Below are 20,555 nucleotides of genomic sequence, written 5' to 3' on the forward strand. Positions count from 1 at the left end.
TACACCGTCAACCGCAGTAACATGCTATGCTTATGGCCAGGCAAACATCTCCAGCACCCAATAAAGAATATAAACCGGGTGTTTCTATGAAGATTACGTAATATTAAAAAATAGCCGTTTTGAAATAAAAGGACACTTTCTTCAGATACATACCGTAAGTGGTGGCAGCCACTGGGTAACGGGTGATACGGGGTAATTCGTTGCTAATTAACAAAAATCCATTAATTAACTTCCAAACTATTAGTTTCAGTGGGCTCATCGCAATTTGGAAATTGAAGCGAGCTCTCCACGCGCAAGCTATATCAACTTTTGGATCTGGAAAAAATGCGATTACCCTCGGGGTTAGGTTAGGTTAGGTTAGGTTAGGTAACTGTGGCGCGTTAAATTTCGGCCATCAGAGGGCGTGAAACCGAAACTGGGAGGCTGCAGCAAGAGCAAAGCCGCGTCCCTCGATACGGCGTTCTGCTTAAGTCAGGCAGGCGATGGCCTGCGCATAGGCGCACCCTTTTGTGGAAGCTTATCTGTGCGCGGGTGCACGGAGTAATCGAAAAAAAAAACATGGCACGGAAACGGATGGAAATATATGTATATGTTCATGCAGACAAGTCTACAACCCTACAAAAGCCTGTAAAGGAAGATTTGTTAAACTTTCGCGGGAGATATTCTGTATACAAAAGCTGTTCTTGGACTCACGGAAGTCATAACGTGTTTACAAATTGCGTCCCGCGCAAGAAATTAACACTGGCATCGAACGATAGAGAAAGCCGCAGAATAATATATCATACAAGACGCATGTTGTTCCAAAATGTCCTCCTACGACGCTAGCGATCGTCCAGTTAGAAGACAGAAGGTCTAGAAGAAAAGGACTGCGCGGTCAGAATATGGCGTCAGGTATCCCGGCACTATACCATTACGAACCATAGATAGATGCTTCAAATGAGGAATGATCTCATCCTCCCATACGCCACCTTCTCCTCCCAGATTTAAACGTACTGACAGGCAGTTTCCCTGCGCATATGACGTCATGGCTCGATGCGTAAAGGTTTATATCACGTATTAAATAAACGAGGCCCTTAGTAAGTACGCAGCTCGACTCTGTGGCGCGGTGCAACCACTCCCTGCGCCATGGTAGGCAGAGTGGTAGTTCGATTCGTGCTGGTTGATTGCAGGCATTTTATATTCCATACACGTGCGACGTCATCATATGCTAAGCAATTCCACACATGATATCAATATCTGTTCCACCTTGATAACACGCCTTCTAGAATGTGTAAGGTATCGTTTAAGTCAGGTCATATCCCGACCTTTATTTTGTACAGGCCACTTTGCCACTTTAACGATTCTGTTCACACAGGACAGTGGATCTCAAGAAGCGCAGTTGCACTTTCACGGTCTTCGGATGCGATGTTAAGTCCCGTCGATGTCGTAAAATTATTTTACGGGGAACTTGTTAGCCTCTAGTTGGTCCGGATTTTCGTGTCCGCGTGCGCGGCTCTCGCTCCCACAAAATGTGGGCCGATCCCGGAGGCAGTGCAAGGAAGCGGGCAGCGCACAGTGTGCTGCTTCTCCAAGAGGCATCGCATCGCACGACGCCATCAGGTGACATCATCACTTGACGAAGACGTCATTGCGTGACGTCTCGTTTAACGTGATTGCGTCATCAAATTACGTCATCAGGCGATATCGTCACGTGATGATGCCGTTATTCTCGTATATTAGAATTACAATCCAAAGCTATAATGTCTGCAGCTTGTGGGTAAGTCATACTTTACAAATTCTCTGACGCAATTTGCTTTGAAAATTTGAATTGGTTCAATAAGGGCCTTGCCCTGGGCAGGAATAAGCATGTATGCTGCACTTCCGCCCATGTGCGTGGGCGCGTGACATACAACGTCACTTCTGCTGGCGGTGCTTGTTTAACGTTGTCTAACGTCGGTCGTGCTTGTCAAACGTCGGCAACAGCTTGGCTGTAGATCTACTTTCACAGGGTGGAATGGAGGCGAATTTTTCTTCCGACAAGAAGCCGGTCGCCCAACTGGTTGAGCCCACCGGAAACCTATTGTCTCGACACAATGTACTGCGGGCACTGGCCCAGAAAAGAACGCCCTTCTTGCTACTTTCTTTTCCTTTTTTTTTCTTGTTTTTTCTCCCTCTCTTCATTTACAATCCCTATTTCTCCCACCCCAGAGCAGGGTAGCAAACTGTAAACTCGCATATAGTTAGGCTTCCTGCATTTCCTGTCTCTTTCTCGAATGATCCCGTAGACAATTCAGTTGTCCCGCAAAAAGGACGTCCCAAATAAAAACAGCTCTCAGACCCGTGACGACAGCATGGCGCCTGACGCCAGCATGCCGCCACGCGACGCGGCGCCACTGAGTGACCGCGTGTGTTCGGCCTAGAGCGCGGCGACAACGACGTTACGCACGAGAACCCAGTGACCGTCCGTGTCAAGCAAGCGTGCCGCTAGAAAGCCCACGCTTACGAACAAGATCAGAGGTCGACGTCAGAGGGGTGGCGAACGCGCAATTTCCTTATTCGAACGGCGCGCAAGTGGGGGTCGAGGCAATCGGCCGAGTCTTGCGGACTGTTGCCCAGGCGTATATGCGTTCCCAAGACGGCATCGCGACGGCCGTTTCTTTGTTTCTATCGTACATTGGAGTCACGTCCGGTTATGCAATCATGGAGCAGTATTGGAAGACCCGGCTGAACGTCGGATACGCCTGATCCGGCGAACACTGTGGATGCGACTCTTCGTGACCGGACTCGTGAGTTTTTTCGTCTCTGGTTCTATTTCACAGTGAACAGATTTGTTCATGCGACGCCACCCTGTTTTCTTTATATAAAATGCGAAAGTAGCTGAACCGCACAGCAGCGCAACGCAGGTTGGCTCTGTAGTAAGTACCTTCTGTAGTAAAAAGCAATCAGTACATAAGATCAGGTAGTTTACGTCCGTGTTAAACGTCAAGATCGCCTAATAAGGCCACAATCATTACACTGCATGCTTAATGGGTATGCGATGTATGTGTCAATTAGTCAACGTCTATAGTTACGGTTTACGCGCAAGCGTCGACAATGACAGGAAGCCCACCTCCGTTAATTGTCAGTTCGCATCGAACAAGCTTCTTCTAGTAACACGAAAGTCATTAGGGAGTTTTAAAAGTACGCGACCAGTTTTAGAGGATGCTACCGGTTTGGCGAAAAAAAACAGACGCAAGTGGAGTTTGGGGGATCTTGAGTAAACTAAGCCGCTTGAAGGGGCTATTTCTAAAACTCTTTACTCCATTCTATGCTAGGCCATGTGGTCTTTACAAGCCCGCCATCCCGGCAACCGTTGGAGCGCGCAATGAAAGCGATGATTCTCAGTGGCACGTCATATAGCAGCGGGTACATATAGCATGGAGGTATCTAAACTAATAGTTCATTAACAGAGTTCTGCACAACGCTTCATATCGGCCACTTTTTCTTTCCCGTGAAGTGGCTGCTTCACTGCCGGCTATGTACGTGTTTCCGCTGAAGCAAAGAACACACTCATCCGCAATCACTTGGGAGGGAGAGGGCGCAACCAGAACTGCGGCTGTTGACTGCTGCCCCCAACTCCGTGCTGTAAACATTCCCGAACTGCATTCCCATATTTAAGCTCTGCTACCGCGCAATACCGCAGATGGTCGAGCTTGTGCAGTTATGCGACGTGATGAAAACAGCGTAAATGAATCGAGGAAATAAACGGGAATCGGACAAAGACAAGATACGTTGTCAACAGGACGAGGAAACAGCGGCGACCGATATAATGTAATAATAGTTGCGTTTGTTGGTGCTCAGGCATAAATTTTCCGCGTATTCAGAGTTGTTTTCTTTGTATCACTATTCTCGCTGGAATCGCTTAGGCAAGCGGTAGAGCCCCATCATTAGAACGACTGTCAACTACCGATGTGTCACAACAACATTTCAAGAAAACTCACAAGCCGGCGTACCTATTAGAGGAGCGTAGGTGAAGTGTCAAAGAATAAGTTGCTAACTACTACACTTCACCTGACGGCGCCTCGTCGTGTGGTTCGGCAGAGAGCACATTCATTGGTATATAAGATAAAGAAACGACCTCTTTATTTCGCCAATCATTGTCATGCCCTGGCAAGTTATCTAGAAATTCCTGAACCCGCAGGAGTGGTGCACTGACTCTGGCGTCCTGCATGCTTATGTGGCATTCGACTCCCGGCCGCAGCGACCACATTTCGATGATACCATGCAAAAACGCTCACGGCAGTTCGGGTCTCCGGATTCTGGCCACCCGATTTTAATGCTAAAGCATTATATGCCATTACGCGAAAATCCGCCGTCGGCGGCGTGACCGAGCGATGGTACCAATAATGCCCGACCACGCAAAGAGTAAGAACACGTCAAAAACGCTCGGATTGACCTCAAGTTTCTCAGGGAGGTTGCTGTAAGCAAAGTAAATTAATGGCTTTGAAAATAAATTTTGTACATTTCAGTCTGGGTGGGAATCGAACCGGGCCTGCGGGTTGTGAGACGAGCCCGCATCCCCGACACCACGGCTACTCCACGGTTCTGCCTGACAAAAGGTGTACCTAGTGCGTGCGTCACTGCACACGTCACGTCGCAGCCTTCTGGCTGGCTAAAGGTGCGGCCTAGTGCGTGCGTCATCGGGCACGTGACGGCGCAGCCAATGGGGACAAGGTGGCGTCCCGTCATGAGCGTATAAAATGAGGGCGTTCATGCATGGTGTTCCGAGGTCTACAGACGGTAAAATGCTTACGCATTCCCACACGTAAGCAGTCCTAACAATCTCTGCCGAATGTTTCTTCAACAATGTGACCCGCAGTTAAGGACTACTAGCGCACGTTCAAGGAAACCAGGTGGTCAGTGCAGGTTTAAAGAAAACCAGCTGGCCAAAATACGGAGACCCCGAATGCGGCGTGTCTCATAGCCCTGTGATGCTGCTTTGGGAAGTTTAACCCCATGAATTAATCGGATTGCTTCGCCAGTCGCTCGCGAGGCCACATGTTTTAGAAGCGTCGCCGAAGAAGAGAGAGATAAAAGAAAGGCAGGGATGTTAACCAGTCAAGAGTGCGATTAGCTACCCTATACTCTGGGGTAAGTGAGAAGGAGAATACAAATAAGAGAGAGAGAAATAGCTTTCACCTCTTTCTGAGCCGATGACCGGTGGGGACTGTGTTCTAATATTGTCGCCCAAAGGCCAACAAATCAATCAAGGGTAAAAAAAAAAATACGTAACATTTTAGGATAAAAATACGAAGCCACAGTGACGTCACTAGTGGTGTGCTTCGAGCGCGAAATTCAAGGGATCGCAGAGCCTTCTTCCCTCATTTTAACGCGACAGCGTTAAGGGCCCCGTTTCGCAGAAAATCCGGCGTCGGCAACCGGCGTCGGCGTGCGATGCGGGTGGCGGATAAAATCATGCCCAACCACCCCGACCGCGCAGGCCCTCGACGTGGTGCAAGGTTTTGGTGAACGAAAATTTAATTTCTCACAGTGAAATCCGCCAGGAAAATGGTAAAGTCGTATTCGGCGTCGGATACACCGTCGTATTGTTTACCAATCGGCCTCGGATTGTAATTTGAATGTACGAGAAAACCTAATTCTGCTACGAGGAAACTCAAACACAAACCCCTTTTCCAGTATTTCTACCAGGCCTACAGCCGTGCGTTGCGACGCGAACGGGTACCGATAACGCTATCGCGTTCTACTCTTAAAGGCGAAGCTTAAGCGTCCTCCAAAATTTTTTAATCATTATTTGACACCAATGAAGTGCAAGGGGAGTTCCGGAAGAGAATTCAGCCATATAAAGTTTTACTTCGTTCCTTATAAAGCGTAATATTTATTTATTTATTTATTTATTTATTTATTTATTTATTTATTTATTTATTTATTTATTTATTTATTTATTTATTTATTTATTTATTTATTTATTTATTTATTTATTTATTTATTTATTTATTTATTTATTTATTTATTTATTCATTTATTGGGTGGCGCTGGCTAACACTCTCAGGGTTGGTTCTAGTTGTGAAAACATAAATGCCCCAGAAAGTGGATGGGAAAACGGCTCCGCGGTAGCTCAATTGCAAGAGCATCGCACGCGTAATGTGAAGACGTGGGATCGTTCCCCACCTGCGGACAGTTGTTTATTCATCCATTTTCATTTTCATTATTTATCATTTCTTTATATGAATTAGTAAGTACTAGTAATTTCCCCTATGTTATCCTTGGTGTCATTGTTTGTTGGCTTCTTATGCAATGATTATGTATATATATATATATATATATATATATATATATATATATATATCATTACTGAATTTATTCGACCATGGTACTTTGAATGCGGCACTGTACACATTCTACGTGCCTATCGTACGCGTCGAATATAAAGCTCACGATTTTCGATTTCAGTGTTCTAAGCTTTAATGTTTGAGATTTTCAGTGTATTATCTTAACTCTTTCCCTACCATGGGAAAAATAGGCGTTTTCTCTTTCTCTCTCCATCCCTCTCTGTTATTTTCTTCGCACAACACCTGACTTCTTTCAGAGAACCATACGATGACGTAAAGACTTAGTGGCTTTCAATGACAATTATTCGCATCTGAATCTACTTGCATTCTCTCCCGGTAATAGGCGTTTTATTGTCAGGGACAATGCTACCGCAAACAACCTCGAAATGACACTACTTCCATCTTGTTTTTGCTAGATGACGCGTTACGTGCCCTAACAGCCACCAACGGACAGTTGCAGAATTCACTTAAATGTTCGTACAGCGAATGGCCACGTGCTGACCATCGCCTTCAAAGACGTACTGTACTCAAGCTGCGAACATTTCAGCACTCCATAAGTGCGCGGTTCAATAGATCAGTAACCCACTCAAGCGTTTCTTTAGTATTCAGGGGCAAGTGATCACGTGGCCCCCACGGAGAAGAGCTTGAATATCTCGTGAGAGATGCGATGTCCTGGTGTCCAAATACAGACACGTGACGTGCAAACTTACAGACGAGCATGAATCAGTGATAGAATGCTTTCGAGGAAATCTCCCTCTCTCATTGAACCTCTTGGTTGATTGATAACCACAGCCGGCGCTCTTCGATGAACGGGTATGTTTAGAGACCGGAGGGATCATATCTCGGTGTAGCCAGCGCCTTCTGCTGTTGACTGTACCGCGTTGGCCGGCGTCTCCGCTACGATTTCCTGCCATAAGGGACTCCAAAGAGAAGCAGAAAAAAAAAAAAGCGGCTTCAAGTGGTTCGCTCCTTCTGGGCTAATCTGTGCGAGAGAGCTGCAATCGGCCAGATACGAGTGCGCGACGGTGCGCGTCAATATACGGTTGATAACGGACAGCGCGCTCAGGAGAGCCTAACTCAGTTTACGATGAGAATCGCCAAGACAGTGCGGTACCCTTTTCGTGTCCGCGAATGAATGTTACCGAGACACAACTGATACTTGGCGGTGGCAAGTATAGACTCTTTTATACATATATATATATAGTGTGTCCTGTTCGTGACACCGAGTTATGACGTATCATGTTTGACGCGCCGAGCCGAGTGCTTGTATGTGCAACGTGCCGCGAAGGCTCGATTCGAGCTGTCACTATAAGCATCGAAGCATTGAAGAGAACATCGGCCATTCTGAACCATCGAAACCGCTTTTTACGTAGGTAGCTCAAGGTGCACTGACCTTGTTCCCTGTATACTTCCCGCTCGCTCGCCCGCACGCCCTCTCTTGTTCCCTCTTCGCAAAACCAGAGCATTTCGCAAGTGCCTGTAGCACGTCCGCCTTCGCAGTACGTAAACTCCAACGCTCATTTACCCCAGCCTGTTCGACTCCTCTGCTGCCGGGTAAGGCGCGCGCTGTTCTGCCCTTGCCAGCTCGCTGCGAATAATCAACGTGTTACCTACATGTCATCCTCTTGTACATGCGTCTTATTTTCCACGTTTAAGTGCATTTTGCGCTCAATTGGACCTGTTTCTTTTCAGTCCTTCCTAGCAACTGCGAATGGTACTGCCACAACACTGCGACCACGCACAAGCCGCTGTCTTCTGCAGACCTTTTTCGTCCGGGTCGGCGCCCGAGCTCCACCGCCTGTGTCACTGCTGTTGCCGTTGGGCGTGAGACTGCGCAAAGACGGATTTCCTGGCTGAAAATTGCGTTCCCCGCCGGCATCCTGGGATCGCCTCGTGTCTTACGCTGCGCGTAGTGTCGGTTAAGCTCGAGCCATGGAATTCGAAGACGTGATCGACAAGCTAGGAGGCTACGGCCGGTTCCAGCGCCTACTCGTCTGGGCGTACCTGGCGCCGGCCTCCCTCCTGATGCCGGGTTACTTCATGAACCAAATCTTCATGCTATCCGTGCCCAAACACTCTTGCGTGCTACCCGACCTGGCGCTCGCATTCAACCTGACAGACACCCCCGAGCCGGGTATCCTGCGCAAGTTCCTCGTGACGGACGACGACTGCAGCACGTACGCGTTGGACTCCATCAACGAGAGCCTGGCGCGCGGTCTCCTGTCGGCGGCGAGCGCCAGTGACGCGGGCGCTAACGTCACCCGCTTGCTGGAGCATAACGGCGTCGAGAAGATGGCCTGCACGGAATTCGTCTACGACGACACCAACTACGAGAGCACAGCGTCCACGCAGGTGGGACACTTCCCATTTCGCCTTTGGTGTTCGCAAGCTGCGCGCCTTGTACACAAGGGGGCGCCGCGGAACATAGTTTCGAGATGCAGACACAGCACACATTTTGTAGGCGCCGTGTAAAAGAAGCGTACTATGGAACTAAACTGAACAGCGGAGAATGAAATCAAAACAGAGAAGTTTCATCAGAATCGAAAAGGCAACGCGATACTGTTAGAAGCCAAACCAAGGCGTCTGAAAACGCGGTGTTGTAAGAAAAGATCTGCGACTATTCATGCGTAGTACGTGGAAATGGCGCAGAAACCATTGGGAATGCTTCATTAGCATATTGCAGTACATGCCTCTAAGTAACAAATGGCGTAGTTAGCCTTTCCCGCGGCCTTGGGCATTAAAGCTAACTTATGGGAGATGAATTAAACTGTGGTACAGAATAATAAAAGAATGACGGAACGGTGGGGAAGGCACTGAATGAAATTACACTAGATTTGGAGCAATAACAATTTTTCCTTTAGTTTTTTTTTTTTAAGATTCCATGATTTGTTAACACAAGCAGCATATCTTAAAAGTACATAGTATACCCTACTAGAAGCTGAAAATGAAGCGTTTAGTAGCACCAGTTGTCATTGGGGTGCTGATAAAGTGCATCAATCAAGCCATAAAAAGTGGCCAAAAAAATATCGCATTACATTTTCACGTTTCTTAACAACCATCGGTAGGCGGCTATCAAGTTGGTCACAAATATTCACAAACAACTACTGTCGCCGAGAGAAATAGAGAACATCTTTAATTCATCCACATATAGCAACGCGCTAAAGCTGCCAACTGAAATAATGCGGCAACTTTCCGAGATACCCTTACGACAAGGTACAGGCTTTCACTGATTGGTGCTACGTAACGTAAATGTTAGACAAAAGTCTAGTTCATACATACGCCAAATTCTTTTACTTCATTCTCGTGTCGCTATCCTGGTTGGTGCCATTATTTCTTGAATGCAATCGCCGACGCACTACGACGCCGGCGCAAAAGTGCAGGAAAAGTCACTAAGCTCTTGAGAAAGAGAGACAGAGAGAGAGAGAGAGAGGAAAAGAAAATACAGGGAGGTTAACAAGGTTGCACCTCATTCGCTACCCTACAGTGTGGAAGGGGGAGGCGGGAAGAAAAAGTAAAGGGAGACGGCCTTGACTTTAAGTGTTCTATATAAAAAAAATGTCATTGTACTATAAACGTCTTAAGCAGGCTGGGCTCAAGACCACTTTCGGAAGCGAAGTTCCTTGGGCAATAGCTTGGTGTTTCGCTGGCGTAGGAAGCAACGAGAGCGTCGCTCCAGTTCCTGAAGTCGACGGGTTTTTGCGACCCTTTATAGAGTAGCTGCATATCTTCGCGTGGACGCGCGACTAGTGTTCTTTCTCTCTCTTTATTTCTATCAATATGCCTCTCGTTTGCAGGGTAGCAAACCGTACGGATAGTCTGGCGCTCCGTTCCTTTTCTTTCTCATCTCTCTATCAGCGTCTTCCATTAGTTTATTGGGACCAGCTTTCTCTTTCTTTTTTTTTTCTTTTACATTTCAGTACAATGTCCAACTCTTTATCTTTCAGTGGGACTTGGTATGCGATCGAGCCCATCTTCCTAGCCTTGTCTTCACGCTTGGAAGCGTCGGCAGCGCAGTCGGAACCGTCCTCTTAGGCACGCTGTCTGACAGGTGAGCTCACGAAATGAGAAAGAGGTATTGATTGATTGATTGATTGATTGATTGATTGATTGATTGATTGATTGATTGATTGATTGACATGTTGTGATTTTATTTGTATGCCACTTCCGTCGTTTATTTTACTATCTGGTCTTCATGCGTTAATGTGAAAGCTGTCAGCCAATGAAAAAGGAGCACTGATGCAAGAATTCCATTACAAAAAGAAAGAAAGTCAAATTAACGGATAGCCGAGTGCTTCCTTTGTTGCGGAATTACGAAGTTGTAACCATGATGTCTTCGTTGCCTTTTGCGACTTTTTTTTCTTTTATCTAATTTGCTTTTTATTTAACTATATATAGGTGGGGGAGGGGAAACCACGAAGAGGTCGCCAATTTTTACTAACCACTTGAGAGTCTACATAAGAAATCTGACAGAACAGTCAATAGATTATGATTTATTTCAAGAAGTGAGACGACGTTAATTCAAACGGTTTCAGTCGTTCCCCAATAAGAGCGTTTCTCCTGTTCACTTGTCTGACTAAAGGAGATGCTGGCCACCCGGCGATGGTAACGGCTACATCTCGCGAGAATAAAAATGTAAATGTATCACAAGTCAAAAAGAGAGAGTACGTATCACCAAATTTGATGACTGTCGTGCGTGCAGGGTGCATACAATTTCATTAACTCCACAGGTGCTAAGAACACAAAATGTACCGGAGACAGAGAGAGAGAGAGAGAAAAAAGGCACTCACGTGTTTATTTTCACTGCGAGGATAAAAGCTCAACGAGAGTGGCGAAATTTTAAGTGATATAAAAACAGAGCTTCCTGGGAAACATAGAGGCAATGAAATGGGGTACAACAAGATTGGTGATGATGACGACAGAGGGAAGAGGCAAAACATACACCGGGCAAGTCTACTTGTGGCCTAGAGTGCACACTCACTCTTCTAAAGCTAGGCTTAGTTTGCGGGCGCTGGCTGCTGCTATCGTGCCCATAAAACAACTTGCACAACAACTTCGGCCACTGGATATGTGCGGCTGCGCGTGTATCACAGGTCACATACGTGTCCGAATAGACACCTTGGGCCACTGGGTATCTGAAAGTGTGCAGGCGGGCATCTGGCCGCTGACATGGCATGTGAACCAATCTTTGCCAGTCCCCCGCAATGTTTACGTGCCACATGGTAGGTGCCCGATCGTATATGCTGAACAAGAGGCAAGAAGTGCGGAATTCGGCATCAAAAGCTGCCTAGTGCGGAGATAGAAGTGAAACGAACATAATGGGACGAGAGCGAGCACTCGGGGAGAAGCGTTCAGCGCGAGCGGCGACGACGTTATCGCCCTTAGACTTTATACTGAACATCACGGCGACGGCGATGGCAGAAATGCGCCTGGAGTGGAATTGCTATCGCAGTAATAAACAAATACAGAAGGAAAAGTCAATTTACCACATCTCAGTAAAAGTTAAAGGAAGCTTCGCTATAACCGATCCCCACATATGCGCAGGATCCGCCGATGGTCAAAAATAATTAAATAAAAGGCTAAATGGCCTCACAACTAGATTCACATACTGTCCAAGGGCCACTGAGAACGGTTGGCTTTTGCGACAGGAAGGTGTAACGGTCGCAATCTGCCGATCTACCGCGTTATGAAGGCAATCACATCTCAATCACGCCCTAAAATAAAAGTTCAAGCTCCTTCTTAAACTCTAGAGATCATCGGCCAGAGATCGAGATGAGCTGAAGTGAGCGAAGAAACTTGGCTGCAGTTGGCCACGCGGTCGAGGTAACTTTCACAGCAAGCGAACCTGGTCAAACGATTGAGCGCAATGAAGTTGAAAACTATCAAGTGCAGAACTAGTCGCACAGAAAACTGGCAGACCGTTCGACCGCCGTACGTAGCTGGTACGCGCCGCACTCAGACAGCCATCGCGTGGCCACAGTTTGCCGCCTTTACCCCCACACAGACTCGCAAACAGAAGCGGCTGAAATGAGGCGAGCATTTCCAACCATATCGCCCATCGTTCTCTTCATTTTTTCCCTCCTTTTTTTTCTTTCTGTCATTTCTTATTTTTTCAAGTTTATTTCTGCCGACTCCTTTAAAGGGACTCGGGAACTTTGCCAGGCAAGACCCCAATAGGATCTCAAAAGTGCGCCCGGACGAAATTATTCAAATACCCTCCCCGCACATCTCAAACGACGGAGCCTTGGGCTCCCAAAATGCATGCAAATACCAATCGATGGCGGAACCAGGACATTCCTTAATAATCCTCCCGGCAGTCTAAGAGACCCGAACATGGGAGCTCATGCAAATCAAATCCTTATGCAAAGTTAGTCCTGGCCCACGTGTCTTTATCTTCTCTTGTTTTTTCGCACGGCTAGCTTGCTGGACTTACTTGGGCTGCATTCAAAAGGTCGCGATGTATATATATATATATATATCGCGACCTTTTGAAGGCAGCACAAGTATATATATTTTGTTCCTCTTTTCAGTCGGCTTCTTAACAATGCGGCTCGTTACGCGTAAAAGAAACCGACCACGTAATCTCCTCAAAGGAACGGGTATGTAACATATACGCGTAACTATCGCATGGGGCAAGCAAGGTGTCGCAATGTACCCCAAAAACGCCGGGTCTGCCACCTGCCGTAATCTTATTCAACATAATTCAAAACTCTAAGGATTCTAGGGACTCAGACAAAGGAAGCTAGGGCGAAGGCCTGACTGAAAGCCTGCTTTCCACCACGGGAACTTCAAACTATCGTAAGTAAAGAAAAGCGCTACTGAAAGGGATATCAGGGTCGTGGTGAAGAGTTGCTCGAACAAGCGGAAAACGCCGCAACGACTTGAAGCAAGCTTTGGGTGAGCACCAAGGCGCAAGAAAAACGTTTTTTTTTTTCTTTTTTTTTTCTTTTTTTTTTCAGAGTGCTTCGAACAACAAATTACTAGAGGAAGCTCTGACGCTAATGTCAACGGGAGCTGCAAGGATGGCGGTTCAGCCAGGGGTGCTGTTCGGGAGATCGTCAAATCGCGCCATATCGGCAAATCCTGCAATGGCGACATTCTGCGCCAATCGGAGGGGCCTCTGCGGCCCTCTCGACCAATCAGAGCTGACAAGATGGCAAATTCGACAATGGCGCGAGATTTGACAACGTCCAGAATGGCACTCCTGCTCGAGAATGATTGGCAGTTCGTGGATTTTTGCCTAAACTTTGTCCTTCCGTCACCGAATGGCTCTGCGACTTTGAAAATTCATGTTTTTCAACAAAATATTGCTCTACAAATGCAACAACTCGCAACGCTTACGCATGCGCGAGGAGAATAATTGCCTTGTCGTGTTTACGAAACTATGCGCGCTTAGAAATATAGAAAGATATAGCGTCATAAATAATGCCTCATGACCGTTTGAAGCCACACGCTCGAAGATTAGACATATCCCTGTAATGCCCATGTTTCCCATGGTAGCCAAACTATCGCAGCGCTATAGAGTTCCCTCTAGCAATTTTTGTATTAAACTACGGTTTCATCGTGGCCTCTGAGATTGCAAACGGCTTGTTGGCGCGATCTCGGAGGCCAGGGTCGAGGCCTCCGAGATCGCGGAGATTCATGAGGTGTCGAGCGAGGGAAGTGCGTCTGTCTTCGCGCGCCCGCTTCCCCCAGCGCTTTTCCAGACTCCTCCGCCCGCCTATACTCTCAATACCACCAAGATGTGCAGATACTTATCACTTCCAGAAGTGACGTCATGCATGAAACCTGAAGGCCCACACAATCAAACGGAGGCGTCACTACACCTCCGATATAGCCTGCGCGTTTTCAGCAGTGGCGTCACGCGGCCAAGTCGGGAGTTTGCAGCTAACCATGATTTGGAGAAAAAAAATTTTTGACCGTGCTTTGCGTTACCGACGTCCCCAATCTATATGTAAGGTATCTCGACTCCGCCTTCCTGTGTGGCGTCACGGCTCGAAGCGCACGAGAGTTCTTTAATAAAGTTCACGAACGGGCTCTGGTATCACGGAGGTACGAAGCTACAACTAATTTTGCTATATTTACAGCCACTCACAACTACAACATTGAGCGGCATGTATTAATCGCGAGGACAACCCATTCATCGAATACATCAAAGCGTATCTTTGCTGTGATTTAAATTTTGCTCTTCGTCCTGCTTTTAAGTATACGCGGCCAATATTTACGTTTTACTTTCTCGTCTCCGTATACGGCATGCATAACGTATACACTATGTGTGTTTGCCTACCTGTCAGCACAAAAGAAACGCTCGGTGCATTAGCATTGCACAACAACAACCTGTCCTCGCTACAATTTACAGAAAAAGAGACAATAAACTTTATGCAAAATAGCACACGAGGGTAGGTATCTCCTCCGCTCGGCAGTGGGTGGTCCCCTCAGTCCAGGAGTCCAGCTCCTGATACACTCCAGAGACGATCGCTCGCAATCGCGATAGCGCGATTTGATCAAAGATTTTTAAGCAGAGGAAACCATTTTGGAATGACGACATCACAAGCCGTCGCAGCGGAGGGCGACGAAGGCACTGTTGCAGCTTTTAAGGGCAACATACTTGGACAAGCGGCTGTATATAGCCTGAACAGATGTTTATAATGCTGCAGGTGCTACTGTTCTGTGCGGTGACAGTATGTGGTGACAGTGACCGACTGTGATTGTGTATCTGAACTCCTTTGTTTCTCTATGTCTACTTCCTGTCCCTTTGCCTCCACCTCCCCTCTCTCCCCAGCGTAGGGTAGCATACCGGATCTTCCCATCTGGTTACCCTCTGTGCCTTTCCCCTTTCTTCTGTCTTTCCATCTCTATATATATATACTAACCAAGCACTAAACCTTCCACTGGACGGCTGCTTTTTCCAGGATCGGCCGGAAGCCGGTGTTCCTCCTGACCGTCTTCATCGCGACCGTGTTCGGACTCTCCTCCATCCTGGTGACCAACTTCATCGCATTCGCCATGTTGCGTTTCATGAATGCCAGCGTCATGCCGCAGATATTCCAGCTGCCCTATATTATTCGTGAGTTGTTTTCTCGCCGCCCACTACCCGCTATCAGTGTTGCCAGTATAGCGATCTTGTCGCTAGACTTAGCGACTTCTTTCTTTTTTTACGGTTTAGCGACAAACTTTCTATTGAGCGACCAGCGACTTTTTTGAGCGATATTACAGAACAATTAGCGACAATCTAGCGACTCTTTTTGTCTCAGTTTAGCGACGCGCTCGCAAAAAAGTTGGTAACACTGCCCGTTATATACATGATATTATATAACTAAAAGGAAAAGTAATACCTTATAGGTCTTCCTATCTACATAAATTACACGAACGCCTTACTTAAAGGGAAACTAAAGGAAAATATTAACTCGAACTACATCGATAGATTATTTGTATAGAAGTCCATTATCGTTTTCTGTGTGCCAATATACCACTTTGTTGTGTGGAAAATGGCCGCCGAAGGTCCGGCTGCTGCTCCTCAATTTTCACCGCCTACGCCAAAGCGCATGAGTTGACGTAATTTCCACGTAACCTCCCTCTATGCCGCTCTCAGTGAATCAACCAGTGCTGAAGTCATGGAATTGAATTGAATTGAATTGAATTGAATTGAAGTTTATTTCTTGCATGCCGTACAGAGTAAAATATGGGAACAAATGTATTTGGATCCTTATCTCGGGGCTATAGTTTGGATCCATAACAAAACTGCGTAGAGGAAGCAAAGCAACACCATAGTCTACAACACGCGGCGCCACTTCAGTCGTCATTTTTCTCGCTTACAAAAGCTCTCTTCTCGCTAATTCGTTGATACGGAAGCCTAATCCTTCAATCTAGCTCGACTTAATATTTTCCCTCATTGTCCCTTTAACATATCATTTTAGCAAAAGCACGCGTGTACATACGTTTGTCTCCTTATTTCCGACATCTCGGCTATTTCCAAGGCAACGCGGAATGAAACACCTACAGGTGCGACTTTATGCAACACGTTGGTAGAAAACGCATCCTCTTCTCACATGAGAGAACCCGGTTCAAATAACTTCGTAACGCATCAATCTCCATGCGACGGAACCGAAAATTGGTTCGCACAAAGGAATATTACAGTAAATTACTTAGGGTGCTCTGGCGTTTCCCAGTATTTTTTGTGGGGTTTAGAAAGTTTTGACCTTCACTTAACGCAAAATACAATAAGTTGTAAATGTCACGCCAGTAGTGCTTCACGTTTGGGTTGTGTTTTAGGGCTGTTCCGCACGTATCACTTCTGGCGTGCAAAGTGGGGCTCAGAAAAGCTCGTTCATGCCGACATCCCTGGCCACTTGTACGATCAATCTCATGCTTGTATTCGCACGATGACATTCCTTATACTGGCGGACAGCAGACTATGCCACACAAGCGCCATCTTACTCGCGAAACGGAGTGCAGGTTAGAAGGATGCTTACAGCGTCCGAAATTCGGGCGCACTACGTGATCCCACATCGTCCCACGTCTGCTGTGTGCAACGCCCCCTCCCGACTCCTCCGTTCCGCCCGTGTAGCTAACTTCTGGCGTGCAAAGTGGCGTCGAGTAAAAAAAACTATAGCGTAGCTTGCACTGGAGGCGCAATGATAAAGAGACAGCGGAGCTGATGGGCACCTAGCTAGACCTGGCTTTTGGGCTAGGCTAAGCACTACCAAGTCATCCCCAGCATTTTCCGGAATTTATTGATTATTGATCGATTAGAGATTAGCTATTGATTGGCTATCGATTGGCTATCGCAAGATATGGCCACGGCTAAGCACTACCAAGTCATTGCTTAGCTAGACTTAGCCAGGCTCAGCTTCGCTAGTTCACAGGGGTATGTGCCATTGCGCTTGGACCCTTTCCGCACCGCCGCCAGGATCGACCCACATTTCCGACGCGTTACGGACTTACAGCCGGCTTAAACAGCTCCGCTGTTAAAAAGCTCGTTCACGCTGACGTTGGTGACGACTTGCACGATCGACCCGCCTGCCTCCCGCATGTTCGCAGTGCTGGAGCTCGTGGGTCCCGAGCAGCGCACCCTGATGCTGGGCGTCTGCTGCATCTCTTGGACCGTGGGCCTGTGCATACTGCCGCTCATCGCCTACCTGTCGCGCTCCTGGATCCTGCTGGGCATCATTTGCTCTTCGTGCGCCATCCCAAACCTTTTCTACTACAAGTGAGGCCGCCGCATCTTCTTCTCCACCTGCGCCGAGTAAATTCTTTGTCAAGTGACGGTAAAACACTTGTGCACTCTGCAGTGCGTTTTGCTAACGTTTATCACGTGGTTTATTCACTGAGAAGGTCTCTCTGATGGTGTCGCAAATGTGGGCGGCATACCTCGCCGTCTTTTCTACGCAATTTCGTTGTCACGCGACGGGAGAGAAATGGCACTGAGCCGTCTTCATCGCCCCCTGAGCTTGGGGCGTAGAATGACCCACAAAGGCAGAGCAGACCGAGGAGAACATTAATATATTTTTTAACGAAGGCAATGAAATTGGGAGTTTGTTCAATTATCGAGGTAGTCTGTGTGTGTATAATTCTGGCCCATTTTTCTCTGCTTTAAACCTCAAATTGATGGCAGTGAATGCTTGCCCACTTGAAGTGGCAGAAGCTTTCCTACTCATAATTAGAAAGTACTTGTCCTGATAAATTATTCTTGTTGTATCAGTTTGCATTTGTATACAGAACTGCGTATTGGACTAGATACTGTCCTGTCGGCTGTAGACGCCTTGGCTATCGGCCCCAAAACACCTTATAATAAAATACGCTATGTATTATTTTGAAAGTTTTTGATCAATTTTTTTCTATTAACCGGAGCGAACTTCTTACTGTTTTCTAAGACAGAAAAAGTTCACGCATTGTGTTACACTAACATGCTTTATTTGTCTCGATAATTTTTTTTCACTTACTCTTACCTGTATTTCTCTTTGTAGACTCATTCCCGAGTCACCCAGATGGCTTCTGTCCCAAAACAAGATCAAAGACACAACGGCCATTCTGAAGCGGATCGCAAAAACCAACGGCGTGGAAGTGCCGGAAGATCTGGAGACGGATCTCGTGGTAAGTTACAAATTTCTTCGTCAGATCTCCACCACTTATTCATCGAAAGTACCCACCGTTTAAATAAACGTGGCATTTATGAGGTGTAGACTTTTAGAAAATAATTACGATTTCCAAACGCCTCCTATGTTAATTGTATGCTGCTTGAAGTATGTGGCAGACTTGTAGAAACCTTTGTAGGTATAAGAAGGTTAGCAGTATTGTGTCGGCATGTGTTCCAACGTTCATATAATCTCATATATATATATATATATATATATATATATATATATATATATATATATATGCCGTGCCGACAGAAAGTCGGCACGGCCTTCGTCAACGAAGGCCGTGCCGACTTTCTGTCATTGCTGTAGGCGATGCAAATTGCCGCGCGACTGGCCGCTCGAGGCACTTTGCTAGTGCGTGTGTTCGCGGGCTTTTTTAACGCTCGGAAAGACACTTTTATGTAGCACGCATTGAGTAACAGAAAGCTGTATCGGGAGTTTCTCATGTTGCTCTACAACTTTCGCATTGACAGTTTGATAATTAGGACAGTACTTCTCGAGTTGGATAATTAATTACAATTAATTATTTAAATCTCAGTAACGAAAAATATACTGGCGGCTACTCCACGGTACTGGAAACAATACGCACTAGATTTGCTTCGCGTAACGCCGTTCCTCTTTTTTTAAATTGTGCTGCGTGATAGCTGGGACACCCTGTATATAAATATATACTGTATATTGCAATGTTTAAAACGCCGCAAAGTTTGCTGAGAGCATCATAGCCTTGATTGGCAAAAGGCGATTCTGCATCTACGGTTCCTAAATTTAAACCTACGAGTGGATGTTATGAGGCTTCATTAAATTCATTTGGAAGTACTAATAATATTTATTTGTGAGATACCTTCGTAGTTTAATGTATATAGTGTATAGCTAGTGTAAATCATCTTTGTTTAGCCTTGTCACAGGCGCTCGTGCAATCTCATTCTGTGGTAATTAGGAGCATGAGCCAACTTGCTGATGTTGCTGTCATAACATTCTCTTTCTCACGCATTTTAACCCGTATTTGATGAAGATTACCCCGCACCGTCCAATGCGTCACACGGCGCTTTCATGTTCGCCATCTTCCACATTTCGTTCGCCTCGCTTAGACTCACCAAGCTCGATGTGGGATATTTCTTGAAGGCACCGCGGTGTATTGCTTCACGAAGCCGCTTGCGAAGATTCAGTCGAAAAGAACGAACAAACCTTCACATTTATTACCCTAAGCCACTTTGTTCTGCTTGTTGGTTTATTTTCTTTTTGTACTTTATTCTTACGCGTCGTGCTTCCCCTTTTTTTTTTTTCAAGAAAGTACAAAAAAAGATATCCGAAGAAAAGGAAGTTGCAGCCGCTAGGACAATGGACCTATTCCGGAAAGCTCGCATCCGCAGGAATATTCTCATCGTCACAGTAAGCTGGTAAGTATACTTGCGACACACTCTGCACCGTTACTCGATCCTTCAACCGTGTCCTCCGCGATCAGCTCCGGCAACGAGCTGATCGCGGAGGACACGCTTCAACTTTCCCTCGTACAAGTGCCGCCCCCTGGAAGCGCTACGAGGTGAAGCTTTACCGGTCTTGTGCGCATAACGCAGGGTAGCCAACAGCTGCGCCTACTACGGCCTGCACATTAACGTAACCAATATGAGCGGAAACGAGTTCCTCAACTTCTTTCTGCTCGGCCTGGTCGAGCTGCCGGCCTCCGTGGTGGGTTGGTGGACCATGGAGTACTTTGGCCGCCGCTGGAGCAACGTGGCACTTCAGCTTCTCGTCAGCATCGCCTGCATAGCGTCCTGCTTCATACCTGTGGGTGAGCAGCTCCCGAACATTCTCCTCCTGATATTTAAATTAGCTACCATCCCCGAAGCAGGAGCTATTCAGAGAGGTCTCGCCCACGAACGAAATGAAAGAAACCTTCGTTTTTTAATGGGTTTGATCGACAGTTATTTATGTGTCTCGAGGATATCCATGCGTAGCTATCCGTAAGTCCGCAGACGTTAACTGCGCCCACCCGTACTTAAAGAAAACGCGACACGAACAGAAAGATCCCAATGCCCCACACAACACGGTCATCGTTCTCTTGTATTTGCTTACGCTTCAAATATGTTCTTCTGCTCAACTACACAAGAGC

At 46.7% G+C, this 20,555-nt stretch overlaps 1 protein-coding gene across 5 annotated transcripts in view; it reads left to right on the top strand.

Annotated features, from left to right (window-relative positions):
• Positions 1-20,555, top strand: part of LOC119460821 (organic cation transporter protein) — a 71,090-nt gene that overhangs the window by 37,782 nt on the left and 12,753 nt on the right. For 3 of the 5 annotated variants that reach the window (XM_049673215.1, XM_049673217.1, XM_049673216.1), the window contains exons 4-8: positions 15,218-15,372; positions 17,346-17,514; positions 18,272-18,398; positions 19,733-19,842; positions 20,020-20,234. In XM_049673215.1, coding sequence (XP_049529172.1) covers positions 15,218-15,372; positions 17,346-17,514; positions 18,272-18,398; positions 19,733-19,842; positions 20,020-20,234 — 776 coding nt within the window. Of the gene's footprint in view, positions 1-8,000; positions 8,661-10,252; positions 10,357-15,217; positions 15,373-17,345; positions 17,515-18,271; positions 18,399-19,732; positions 19,843-20,019; positions 20,235-20,555 lie in introns of all 5 variants that reach the window. The other 2 variants (XM_037721919.2, XM_049673218.1) reach the window with 2 other exon arrangements.

Source organism: Dermacentor silvarum, chromosome 8, assembly GCF_013339745.2.
Source record: "Dermacentor silvarum isolate Dsil-2018 chromosome 8, BIME_Dsil_1.4, whole genome shotgun sequence".
In the NCBI taxonomy this organism is placed as follows: Eukaryota; Metazoa; Arthropoda; class Arachnida; order Ixodida; family Ixodidae; genus Dermacentor; species Dermacentor silvarum.